The sequence below is a fragment of the Panulirus ornatus genome, chromosome 2 (genome assembly GCF_036320965.1).
Source record: "Panulirus ornatus isolate Po-2019 chromosome 2, ASM3632096v1, whole genome shotgun sequence".
NCBI lineage: Eukaryota > Metazoa > Arthropoda > Malacostraca > Decapoda > Palinuridae > Panulirus > Panulirus ornatus.
In genome coordinates this window covers 76,617,558-76,631,892 of record NC_092225.1, presented here as the reverse complement: position 1 = coordinate 76,631,892, position 14,335 = coordinate 76,617,558, and the positions used below count along the sequence as shown (strand labels likewise).

Genomic DNA, 14,335 nt, shown 5'->3' with positions numbered 1-14,335 from the left:
TGAGAACCAAAGAGAACTGCTTTGCCTACGGGAGAGAGTTATAGTACCATCAGAACGGAAAAGTGAAGGGAAGAGCGACAGAAGTTGATAGCGCTAGTCTTAACTAAAGATCAGAAGACCTATCAGTGGATGAAGAGGAAAGGTTATCGCACTTTCTTAGAATAAAGAAAAGCTTTGACTCCCCAAGACGCGGAGATATTTTGTGAAATGCTTCCACGTTGGAATGCGTTTTACATAAGCCAGACCAGCATGTCTCCCGACACGTAAAGTCTTGGTAAGACAGATCTCATCTGACATAAATCTGTGTTGATGTATATCACAACATGCAGTGCACGTGAAAATCATTGGTAAAACTATTAAGATTGGTGATTTGTCTAAAGAAATCATTCAGTTCTAATTGGGATACTAGCTTGTCTGTAATTAGTGGCTATTACTTTGCAAACTACACTTGTTAATGCTACTGGTGTGAATAACACTGAACTTATTTCCTCTTGAACATCGACATTACTTTGTTTCCATTCTGCTGGCAGCTGTCTCTTATCTAACAACTTCCGACATATTATAGACAAGAGCTAGGCTCATAAATGTGCATATTCCCCTGGATTCTTGTGCGTAGTGGAGCTGACTTAAGAGGTGTAAAATTAAATACAATATGGACCATAGAGTGCTTCCGGTTGGTAATTTTTTTTTTTATCTCAGTTCCTCTTTTTATTATCATTATTATAATCAATATTATTATTATCATTATAATCTCAAGACAGTTTTCGAGTTTGCCCGATCCTTGCGGCCACTGAATCAAAATTTGCCAGTATTTTACTGTTATTATCCATGACTAAATGAAAGAAAGGAAAACGAAAATATTTCTATACACTTATGCTAAGTATAGCAAAAACAAAATACGTATTCACAAAATGAATATTACAGTTACTTATTAAGACCAAAACCTATCTTTGTATGTAGACAAGTCTAATCCTGATGTGTCATAAGGTTATTAGACAACGCTAACGCACTATGTTTGGCCTGAAGATCCTTGTCCTGTTCTCACATCTAACATTTTCCCGTACAAGAGTTGTCCTGGTTGCTCCTCGATATCAAAGAAAAAAGCACAAGGTGTGTTGTGTCGTCTGGTGTACTTGCTTGTGCCGCCATATGTAGAGGTGTCAGGGATTTGATTGTTTATTTATTTTGCTCTATTTCGGCACTGTTGAACTGAATTTCAAGTGTCAAGTTTTGTGCCAAGAGCTTTGATTACTTTCACAATATTCAGTACCTTTGCCTTCGTCGAGCCATGAAAAATCCAAAATGACCGGAATGCTACCAAGGTGCTAGAATTCCTCTAAATTGTGAGTTGGTGTCTTGTATCCAGACGTCCACTATGCCACACACTAGAATGTTTCCGGCAGCTAACCTTGATTAAGGGGGTATACAGCGCAGTTTATGGGCAGGTGTGTAGAGCAGTTGGCCTTGATGTTTCTCCGCTGATCTAGAACCCCAACCTTGTCTTGACCATAACCATATGGCAACTTGAATATTAACTTCCTAGTTATGGATAACCACCAGAATTTTGTGTGTGTACGTGTACAGGAAAGTTAGTGAAATGAATACATATATGTTATATGGTTTCAAGGATTTACTGAATGGTACCAAAGTTACACTTGTGCAAGTATGCGGGATGACAAGTTTTACGTATTAGATTGTAACATCAGATATTATGAAAAAAAAATTATACCTGACATGCTCAAAATGAAGACACATTCATTAGGCAGTGGATGTTGTTCCAAGCGATTTACCTTGTACTAGTTTCTGAAAAGGAACAATATCCTACCAAGTTCTTTAATGAAAAGTGAGAAAAAAAAAATACTTCGGCTTTTCTTAATCTATATTGCAACAGAAAAATTTGGTAAAAAATGATTCTAAAATATACTTCCAGTTATACTGATGATCAATAGATACTTGAAATTAAGAATTATTCTAACGCTTTTCGTCTCTGAACAGAAAAATAGATATAAATCTATATTCATTTAAGTTCTAATGACTAACAGTAGTGACCAATAAAACAACCTTGTCATTTTCATATCCCTAAGACAGACTTTTAAACAGTCTTTACTAAAACAATGACCTAAGTCTATACAAACGAATATGTTTCTACCTGAGGAAACATTAATATTTCATTGAGCAAAACTTCTTTGATTAATGTTATCAGCTATTGGTTGGTTGTTTGAGCTTTAGGTTTATCAACTTTCTGGGTCATTATACAAGACAGCCGTCAACGTAAGTTACATCCACCAACCGAAAAATCTTTAACACCTTCTTCAGGTGAAGATAATTCTAAGACCACACACTCTCATTATGCATGTGGCCCATGATGTTTTCAGCGATTTCATTTCACATCTAATATATTCAATTTCATTGAAAACTAGTTGACGGACTCGTAATAAAAAAAAAGTACATCAGCTATATTCAACTTTACAAGAATATGGCAACTATTATTAGTAACTGAACTGAACATCCAAAAGCACTATGTTCTCTAAATATACAAATTGTTCTTACATACCACTTTTTCTGAGCTTACCATCAATCAAAACGCATTCATAATTCGCATACGTCCCCTCCAGCCTTTACCAAATCCTGGATACGCGCTTAAATGGATGATGGAAAACCTTTAATGTAAGGCCATAAAGTTTAAATTCTGCTACGGCCATATGAACACGCTTATTCCCTCGTGAAATAATCGAAAACATACAGTAATGACATATAATACTATAACCGTTGTCAACATTCTCCTTACCTCTAGAAACTTTCGTAAATCGGTAGGATCAATTAATTGTGCGTAATATCACTTTTTCTCAAGACACAACAGATCTTCCATCCACAATGATCCCATGTTCTAGGCCAAAAGTGTCTAAACAGGACGTGGAAGACGTCAAACAGCCACAGACAACCGTTGACAGTTGCAGCGCCACCTTCCCAGGAGCTGGCAACTAGAAAAGATACCAGATATCATTTTCACACTAGACTAGTATCACAACACTCTGGGGAAGTAATATTTTCCAAACTGATGTTCCTTCGTTATGTGGTTTAGGGAACATTAACAACTTCATTGTCCTAAAGTGGAGATTTTGTAATTAACAAATACTAGTTGAGTAAACAACACGTGTTCTTCACCTCTAAGTTTTGGATGTTCCCCGTATATTTCACGTCATATCATTTATATTAGACAGATGAATTTTAATCATTCCAGAAGACAATAACGTTAGAAAAATCTTTGTTAAATCAATTTCCACCCTTACGACAGCTTATCATACTTATTCTAAAACATCAAATCTATGCAAGAAACATGATAGCTGTTCAAGTTTAAATCTCTAGTTATCTTTGATGGTACAGTCGTTAGCTTGGCACACGTTCCAGTCTGCCGTGTCTGACTGGTGGTGACTTGACACTTATGAAAGAAATGATTTACGACTGAGTACCATAATGGATGGAAGGGAGAGGGATACTGGGGTTAAAGTGATGGCATTATTTTCCCCAGGTAACGTACTAAGCGGTAATCCTTCCTAGGACAAGTCCTTCCTAGAGATTTAAAGTAAACAAAGGTAGTTTCTTAGAAATGTTGCGACGATAACCTATATTTTGTACATAAAGATGTGAGCTGTGGTATTGCCTTAATGGTGAAGTGAAGTGATCCCTAAGAGTAATGAAAATGTGAACAGTGGTCCTTCTGAGATGAAGAGGTAACCGGTGGTCCTTAGCAAAAACAGGTGTTCTTTTTAGGAATGAAACAGTATACAGTGGTCCTTCTGAAGAATGTAAAGATGACTATTTCTCGCTCTTAGGAATACAGAAGTGAACAGTATTTAGTAAACCAGTGCACAGTGGTACTCCTTAGGAATGAAAAGGTGAACATATCTTGTTCCTGGGGATAAAATGTAACAGTTGCCCTGCCTTAAAAAAAAGTCAAGTTGTAGCGTTATCACTCCAAACTGTAGTTCCGCTCGGTAGTCCATCCTTGGTAGTTCGAAGCTAGAATCAGTTATTCTCCAAGATGAAAAGAGAGGTATGGCAGGACAACAGCGGGGTCTCTGTATCTTAGGAATATCGAGCGGTAATCAAGGTAGGTTTTGTGAAGACTTCATCTTGGGGGTAGAGTGTGAGGGCGTCCTGGATGTTGCTGACAAGGTCCTTGGGCAGAGGGTCATCGTGGTGCAGCTCGGCCCAAGCCTCGCCTTGACTCACGCGCTCACCCCGTACCTGCAGACCAAATCATGTAACAAATCTTTGATGCGCTTCTGTGAGCAGTGATAAGGACTACATCGTAAAAACCTTAGGCCTCTCACTATGGTGAAATATTGAAGGCTTTCTTGAAAGATTTTACTCTTGGAAAATACAAATACACACACACACACACACACACACAGAGCAAAATAAAAAAAAGAAAAAAAAAAAATATATATATATATATATATATATATATATATATATATATATATATATATATATATATATATATTATCCCTGGGGATAGGGGAGAAAGAATACTTCCCACGTATTCCCTGCGTGTCGTAGAAGGCGACTAAAAGGGAAGGGAGCGAGGGGCTGGAAATCCTCCCCTCTCGTTTTTTTTTTTTTTTCCAAAAAAGGAGGAACAGAGAAGGGGGCCAGGTGAGGATATTCCCTCTGAGGCCCAGTCCTCTGTTCTTAACGCTACCTCGCTAACACGGGAAATGGCGAGTATGAAAAAAAAAATATATATTTTTTTTTTCTTTTTTTTTTTAATTTTCCAAAAGAAGGAACAGAGAAGGGGGCCAGGTGAGGGTATTCCCTCAAAGGCCCAGTCCTCTGTTCTTAACGCTACCTCGCTATCGCGGGAAATGGCGAATAGTATGAAAAAAAAAAAATATATATATATATATATATATATAATATATATATCATTTATTTTATTTTACATATATATATATATATATATATATATATATATATATATATATTTTATTTATATTCTATTTATTATACTTTGTTGCTGTCTCCCGCGTTAGCGAGGTAGCGCAAGGAGACAGACGAAAAAATGGCCCAACCCACCCACATAGACATGTATATACATACACGTCCACACACGCACATATACATACCTATACATCTCAACGTATACATATATACACACACGGACATATACATATATACACACACAGACATATACATATATACACATGTACACAATTCATACTGTCTGCCCTTATTCATTCCCGTCGCCACCCCGCCACACATGAAATGACAACCCCCTTCTCCCGCATGTGCGCGAGGTAGCACTAGGAAAAGACAACAAAGGCCACATTCGTTCACACTCGGTCTCTAGGTGTCATGTATAATGCACCGAAACCACAGATTCCTTTCCACATCCAGGCCCCACAGAACTTTCCTGGTTTACCCCAGACGCTTCACATGTCCTTGTTCAAACCATTGACAGCACGTCGACCCCGGTATACACATCATTCCAATTCACTCTATTCTTTGCACGCCTTTCACCCTCCTGCATGTTCAGGCCCCGATCACTCAAAATCTCTTTCACTCCATCTTTCCATCTCCTATTTGGTCTCCCACTTCTCCTCGTTCCCTCTACCTCTGACACATATATCCTCTTTGTCAATCTTTCCTCACTCATTCTCTCCATGTGACCAAACCATTTCAAAACACCCTCTTCTGCTCTCTCAACCACACTCTTTTTATTACCACACATCTCTCTTACCCTTTTATTACTTACTCAATCAAACCACCGCACACCACATATTATATATATATATATATATATATATATATATATATATATATATATATATATATATATATATATATATATATATATATATATATTCCTATGAGTCCCCTGATGATGTGATTGTTACACGAAAGTGCACTTGGGAACTTATCGTGTTTCATTTTCCCCGTTGACTCATAGGAATATATTGATCACGCGCAAAATTGTGATCATTTCCAATATATATATATATATATATATATATATATATATATATATATATATATATATATATATATATATATATATATACACACACACACACACACACACACACACACACACACACACACATATTCCTATGAGTCCACGGTGAAATGAACTGCGATAAGTTCCCAAGTGCACTTTCGTGTAATAATCACATCATCAGGGTAGATACAAGAAAAATATGTAAGTTGATATACAAAGAAGTAGCTCGGACGCCATTTGGTAAACAAGTGTGTGTGTGTGTAATTATAACCCTACAGATCAGATTACAGAGAGATTATCTCACCTTGAGCAAGACGACACCAACTCCGTAATGAATAGTCTGACCCACTCGCTGTCGGCCAGCCCCAAGAGCTAGGCTAACCTTGGCCAATGCCATAGCGTCCACGTTCATCACCACACCTAAAGAATAATGTACACAATTTACTTCATAATAAACACACACTATATATATATATATATATATATATATATATATATATATATATATATATATATATATATATATATTGCTTTGTCGCTGTCTCCCGCGTTTGCGAGGTAGCGCAAGGAAACAGACGATAGAAATGGCCCAACCCACCCCCATACACATGTATATACATACACGTCCACACACTCAAATATACATACCTATACATCTCAATGTACACATATATATACACACACAGACACATACATATATACCCATGCACACAATTCACACTGTCTTTATTCATTCCCATCGCCACCTCGCCACACATGGAATACCATCCCCCTCCCCCTCATGTGTGCGAGAATCCGCTAGGAAAAGACAACAAAGGCCCCATTCGTTCACACTCAGTCTCTAGTTGTCATGCAATAATGCCCGAAACCACAGCTCCCTTTCCACATCCAGGCCCCACACAACTTTCCATGGTTTACCCCAGACGCTTCACATGCCCTGATTCAATCCAATGACAGCACGTCAACCCCGGTATACCACATCGATCTAATTCACTCTATTCCTTGCCCGCCTTTCACCCTCCTGCATGTTCAGGCCCCGATCACTCAAAATCTTTTTCACTCCATCTTTCCACCTCCAATTTGGTCTCCCACTTCTCCTCGTTCCCTCCACCTACGACATATATATCCTCTTTGTCAATCTTTCCTCACTCATTCTCTCCATGTGCCCAAACCATTTCAAAACACCCTCTTCTGCTCTCTCAACCACGCTCTTTTTATTTCAACACATCTCTCTTACCCTTACATTACTTACTCGATCAAACCACCTCACACCACACATTGTCCTCAAACATCTCATTTCCAGCACATCCACCCTCCTGCGCACAACTCTATCCATAGCCCACGCCTCGCAACCATACAACATTGTTGGAACCACTATTCCTTCAAACATACCCATTTTTGCTTTCCGAGATAATGTTCTCGACTTCCAAACATTCTTCAAGGCTCCCAGGATTTTCGCCCCCTCCCCCACCCTATGATCCACTTCCGCTTCCATGGTTCCATCCGCTGCCAGATCCACTCCCAGATATCTAAAACACTTTACTTCCTCCAGTTTTTCTCCATTCAAACTTACCTCCCAATTGACTTGACCCTCAACCCTACTGTACCTAATAACCTTGCTCTTATTCACATTTACTCTTAACTTTCTTCTTTCACGCACTTTACCAAACTCAGTCACCAGCTTCTGCAGTTTCTCACATGAATCAGCCACCAGCGCTGTATCATCAGCGAACAACAACTGACTCACTTCCCAAGCTCTCTCATCCACAACAGACTTCATACTTGCCCCTCTTTCCAAAACTCTTGCATTCACCTCCCTAACAACCCCATCCATAAACAAATTAAACAACCATGAAGACATCACACACCCCTGCCGCAAACCTACATTCACTGAGAACCAATCACTTTCCTCTCTTCCTACACGTACACATGCCTTACATCCTCGATAAAAACTTTTCACTGCTTCTAACAACTTGCCTACCACACCATATATTCTTAATACCTTCCACAGAGCATCTCTATCAACTCTATCATATGCCTTCTCCAGATCCATAAATGCTACATACAAATCCATTTGCTTTTTTAAGTATTTCTCACATACATTCTTCAAAGCAAACACCTGATCCACACATCCTCTACCACTTCTGAAACCACACTGCTCTTCCCCAATCTGATGCTCTGTACATGCCTTCACCCTCTCAATCAATACCCTCCCATATAATTTACCAGGAATACTCAACAAACTTATACCTCTGTAGTTTGAGCACTCACTCTTATCCCCTTTGCCTTTGTACAATGGCACTATGCACGCATTCCGCCAATCCTCAGGCACCTCACCATGAGTCATACATACATTAAATAACCTTACCAACCAGTCAACAATATATATATATATATATATATATATATATATATATATATATATATATATATATATATATATATATATATATATATATATATATATATATATATATATATGCGCAATCCATCACTGATTCCCTAAATACATCCCATTCCTCCCCCACTCCCCTTACTTCCATTGTTCTCACCTTTTTCCATTCTGTACACAGTCTCTCCTGATACTTCTTCACACAGGTCTCCTTCCCAAGCTCACTTACTCTCACCACCTTCTTCACCCCAACATTCACTCTTCTTTTCTGAAAACCCATACTAATCTTCACCTTAGCCTCCACAAGATAATGATCAGACATCCCTCCAGTTGCACCTCTCAGCACATTGACATCCAAAAGTCTCTCTTTCGCACGCCTGTCAATTAACACGTAATCCAATAACGCTCTCTGGCCATCTCTCCTACTTACATAAGTATACTTATGTATATCTCGCTTTTTAAACCAGGTATTCCCAATCATCAGTCCTTTTTCAGCACATAAATCTACAAGCTCTTCACCATTTCCATTTACAACACTGAACACCCCATGCATACCAATTATTCCCTCAACTGCCACATTACTCACCTTTGCATTCAAATCACCCATCACTATAACCCGGTCTCGCAAAAGATGCTTGTGGCATGAGAAGAGTGGGAGGTGGGCTGTTTAGAAAGGGTAGTGAGTGGTGGGATGAAGAAGTAAGAGTATTAGTGAAAGAGAGGAGAGAGGCATTTGGACGATTTTTGCAGGGAAAAAATGCAATTGAGTGGGAGAAGTATAAAAGAAAGAGACAGGAGGTCAAGAGAAAGGTGCAAGAGGTGAAAAAAAGGGCAAATGAGAGTTGGGGTGAGAGACTATCAGTAAATTTTAGGGAGAATAAAAAGATGTTCTGGAAGGAGGTAAATAGGGTGCGTAAGACAAGGGAGCAAATGGGAACTTCAGTGAAGGGCGCAAATGGGGAGGTGATAACAAGTAGTGGTGATGTGAGAAGGAGATGGAATGAGTATTTTGAAGGTTTGTTGAATGTGTCTGATGACAGAGTGGCAGATATAGGGTGTTTGGGTCGAGGTGGTGTGCAAAGTGAGAGGGTTAGGGAAAATGATTTGGTAAACAGAGAAGAGGAAGTAAAAGCTTTGCGGAAGATGAAAGCCGGCAAGGCAGCAGGTTTGGATGGTATTGCAGTGGAATTTATTAAAAAAGGGGGTGACTGTATTGTTGACTGGTTGGTAAGGTTATTTAATGTATGTATGACTCATGGTGAGGTGCCTGAGGATTGGCGGAATGCGTGCATAGTGCCATTGTACAAAGACAAAGGGGATAAGAGTGAGTGCTCAAATTACAGAGGTATAAGTTTGTTGAGTATTCCTGGTAAATTATATGGGAGAGTATTGATTGAGAGGGTGAAGGCATGTACAGAGCATCAGATTGGGGAAGAGCAGTGTGGTTTCAGAAGTGGTAGAGGATGTGTGGATCAGGTGTTTGCTTTGAAGAATGTATGTGAGAAATACTTAAAAAAGCAAATGGATTTGTATGTAGCATTTATGGATCTGGAGAAGGCATATGATAGAGTTGATAGAGATGCTCTGTGGAAGGTATTAAGAATATATGGTGTGGGAGGAAAGTTGTTAGAAGCAGTGAAAAGTTTTTATCGAGGATGCAAGGCATGTGTACGTGTAGGAAGAGAGGAAAGTGATTGGTTCTCAGTGAATGTAGGTTTGCGGCAGGGGTGTGTGATGTCTCCATGGTTGTTTAATTTGTTTATGGATGGGGTTGTTAGGGAGGTAAATGCAAGAGTCTTGGAAAGAGGGGCAAGTATGAAGTCTGTTGGGGATGAGAGAGCTTGGGAAGTGAGTCAGTTGTTGTTTGCTGATGATACAGCGCTGGTGGCGGATTCATGTGAGAAACTGCAGAAGCTGGTGACGGAGTTTGGTAAAGTGTGTGGGAAGAAATGTTAAGTGTAAATGTGAATAAGAGCAAGGTTATAGGTACAGTAGGGTTGAGGGTCAAGCATTGGAGGTGAGTTTGAATGTGAGAAAAACTGGAGAAGTGCGATATCTGTGATCTGCATGAACTGGGAGCGGATCTTGTCAAAGCGTGAAAAAAGTGTGTAACCATGGAATAAAGCAAGTATTAGTATGCATCAGTTGAGGGTTGGGAGGTGATTGAATGGAAGAGTTGAGGAAGGATGATTTCTGGGAGACTGAACAATGGTGTGGAGGTTGGCGAAATGTCGAGAACATTATGGAAAAAAAAGGCGTGTTGAAGGAAAGTGTTCAAAATGTTGAGGCACGTGGATATGAAGAGTGGGAGGAGATGATCAAGAGATGTAGATGTGGTGGAGTGCTGGGAGTAAGAACAATTGGGTGGAGATGTGGAAATGAAAAAGATGTGGTTGAGAGGCGAAGAGGGTGAAAGGGGGCAATGGAATAGAGGAAATTGGAGGATTGTGGTAATACAGGGAAGAGGAGACATTAGTGGAAATGGATAAGGATTGTGGAGGGTCGCAGGAGGTGAAAGGAGGGCAATGGAAAGAGTGAATGAGGTATGTATACAGGTTGACGTGTGTGCAGTGGATTGATAGCATGTGAGCGCGGGGTAATGGAGTGTGTGGTATGATTTTGCGTGTGTGGACGTGTGTAGTCATGATGTAATGGGGAGAGATGGGACATATTTCGTCTGAGATTCATTGCGTACTGCAACGCGGGAGAAGGACAAAGTATAAAAAAAAAAAATAAATATTATATATATAGTATATATATATTATTATGTATATGAGTGGTAGTGATATATATTATTATATTATGAATGATATATGCGCTGGTGGCTGAATTCATGTGAGAAACTGCAGAAAGTGGTGAATGAGTTTGGTAAATGTGTGAAAGAAGAAAGTTAAGAGTAAATGTGAATAAGAGCAAGGATATTAGGTAAGTAGGTTGAGGGTCAATTCAATTGGGAGGTGAGTTTGAATGGAGAAAAACTGGAGGAAGTGAAGTGTTTTAGATATCTGGGAGTGGATCTGGCAGCGGATGGAACCATGGAAGCGGAAGTGGATCATAGGGTGGGGGAGGGGGCGAAAATTCTGGGAGCCTTGAAGAATGTGTGGAAGTCGAGAACATTATCTCGGAAAGCAAAAATGGGTATGTTTGAAGGAATAGTGGTTCCAACAATGTTGTATGGTTGCGAGGCGTGGACTATGGATAGAGTTGTGCGCAGGAGGATGGATGTGCTGGAAATGAGATGTTTGAGGACAATGTGTGGTGTGAGGTGGTTTGATCGAGTAAGTAACGTAAGGGTAAGAGAGATGTGTGGGAATAAAAAGAGCGTGGTTGAGAGAGCAGAAGAGGGTGTTTTGAAATGGTTTGGTCACATGGAGAGAATGAGTGAGGAAAGATTGACCAAGAGGATATATGTGTCGGAGGTGGAGGGAACGAGGAGAAGAGGGAGACCAAATTGGAGGTGGAATGATGGAGTGAAAAAGATTTTGTGTGATCGGGGCCTGAACATGCAGGAGGGTGAAAAGAGGGCAAAGAATAGAGTAAATTGGAGCGATGTGGTATACCGGGGTTGACGTGCTGTCAGTGGATTGAATCAAGGCATGTGTATGGGGGTGGGTTGGGCCATTTCTTTCGTCTGTTTCCTTGCGCTACCTCGCAAACGCGGGAGACAGCAAAAAAAAAAAAAAAAAGAAAAAAAAAAAAAAATATATATATATATATATATATATATATATATATATATATATATATATATATATATATATATATATATATATAATATGTACATGTGTAATTTGAGTGTGTGTGTGGGGGGGGGGGAATGTTGCTGTTTTTCATGTGTGGTGGGGTGGCGATGGGATGAATGAAGGCAGCAAGTATGAATATGTACATGAGTATATATGTATATGTCTGTGTATGTATATGCATGTATATGCTGAAATGTATAGGTATTTATATGTGCGAGTGTGGGCCTTTATGTATATACATGTGTGTTTGGGTGGGTTGGGCCATTCTTTCGTCTGTTTCCTTGCGAGGTGGCGATGAGAATGAATAAAGGCAGACAGTATGAATTATGTACATGTGTATATATGTATATGTCAGTGTGTCTATATATATGTACACGGTGAGATGTATAGGTATGTATATTTGCGTGTGTGGACTGTCTATATACATGTGTATATGGGTGGATTGGGCCATTCTTTCGTCTGTTTCTTTGTGCTACCTCGCTAACGCAGGAGACAGCGACAAAGCAAAATAAATGAATATATATATATATATATATATATATATATATATATATATATAGAGAGAGAGAGAGAGAGAGAGAGAGAGAGAGAGAGAGAGAGAGAGAGAGAGAGAGAGAGAGAGAGAGAGAGAGAGAGAGAGAGAGAGAGAGAGAGAGTACTTTCGTTTATTACATCTTCAGAGTGGGAGAGAAACCAGTACTGAAGTCGTTAAATGCACACAGACGGCAGTGAGGCAGGTCTTCACTAATCCCCATGCAAAGCAGGTGGGCAGTGACGTCTGCTGATGTGACCTTCCTCCCCTTACATGGTGTGTGGGCAGGGTTATTATGGGGGATTCCTCTTAATAATAATTTCAGTTAACAGTTTGTCACATTTGAAATGGCCAAAGGACATATTTACATTGATCAAATGTGCCAGAGATCAAACATGATTCAATTACTCTTTTTTTCACTGAAACAATTTGATTCAGCTATGGTCCTAGCTCCTTCCTAGTCGACATGGTGATCAAAGACAGCTCTGAGTTGGAATAAGCTGCTACTCTGTAGGGCCGTCCTAACACTATACTTATGTTGAGAGATCCTAGTATCAAAATTTTTCCCCATTGTTTAATATGAAATTGGTTTCAGTCTTTACATGGGACTTTATTATTTGATGTATTATTTGATGGGCTATTTTTGAAGAGGGCTTTCTTGATGGTTTTGTTATATTTGATCACCATATCGACTGAGAAGGAACTGAGACTGTAGATAAATCAAAGGCCAGACTTTAAAAATGATTTAATCACTGGCGATGAAGGGATCAGTGAAAATACACCGTTAACGGCTACTGTTTAAACTTTAGGAATATAATTGGGTTGTAATCCTTTTTCTGATATCATATGACCCTTATATAAAGACTGTAAATATGAAAATATTTGCCAAAAGCACGAGAACAAAATCAAATTGTTTACATTAACATTATATTGGAAAATGGAAAGACTCGGAAATGACAGGATATACTCGAAAACAAGCAATCTTACAAATATAAAAAGTACATTTATTAGAAAAAAGTTATCTCGTTACTTGATGTTTTAGATAAAAGTACGAATTAGCTACATACTTAAATAATCATGAGCTTTGATAATGATCAATCTTTCTTTTAATGCAGACGACACTTGGATTCTCCGCAGATTAACATGAATTGTTGAGAGCAACACTGTAAAATGTCAAAACACACACTTGAATGCCTCGTTTCAAGTCTACGACTGAAGGTGTACGGTGTCCTCGATTTTAGAAGTTTCAGAAGTTTACAATCAACAGGGCTCCGGAAAAATTTAGGAGGAAGTTTCTCATACTTTTGTCAACCACCCCCTCCTAAATATGAATATGTTAATTCACGATTCCCTCCCCCTAGCTATCAGTATGGTTTAGAATTTTCAGTTAACATTCTTGAATAATGACAGTTTGACTGTAAGGTAAACAGCGCATGCCTGAGAAAGTGTCAACCTCTCCAGACGGCCTAACTCACCAAGGATTAGTCGGGGAAGCAATAGAATTTCGTGTTACTTGTTCCAAGTATTCCAAGTAATAATTTGTCGACGTAAAATGTGTTCAGTGGTCATTAAACACTGATGATTCTGGAGTTCCAAGGTCAAGGTCAGTGCTGGGCCCTTGTCATCAGCTTTTCCGTCTGTTTATCCACGATTCAGTTTCTGCAGAA

At 39.2% G+C, this 14,335-nt stretch overlaps 1 protein-coding gene across 2 annotated transcripts in view; it reads right to left on the bottom strand.

Annotated features, from left to right (window-relative positions):
- Positions 1-1,615: 1,615 nt before the first annotated feature.
- Positions 1,616-14,335, bottom strand: part of LOC139757329 (thymidine phosphorylase-like) — a 39,874-nt gene continuing 27,154 nt past the window's right edge. For both annotated transcript variants that reach the window (XM_071677755.1, XM_071677763.1), the window contains exons 9-10: positions 6,306-6,421; positions 1,616-4,248 (exon numbers count right to left, since the gene is read on the bottom strand). In XM_071677755.1, the coding sequence (XP_071533856.1) occupies positions 4,087-4,248; positions 6,306-6,421 (278 nt within the window). In that variant the 3' untranslated portion in view covers positions 1,616-4,086. The remainder of the gene's footprint in view (positions 4,249-6,305; positions 6,422-14,335) is intronic.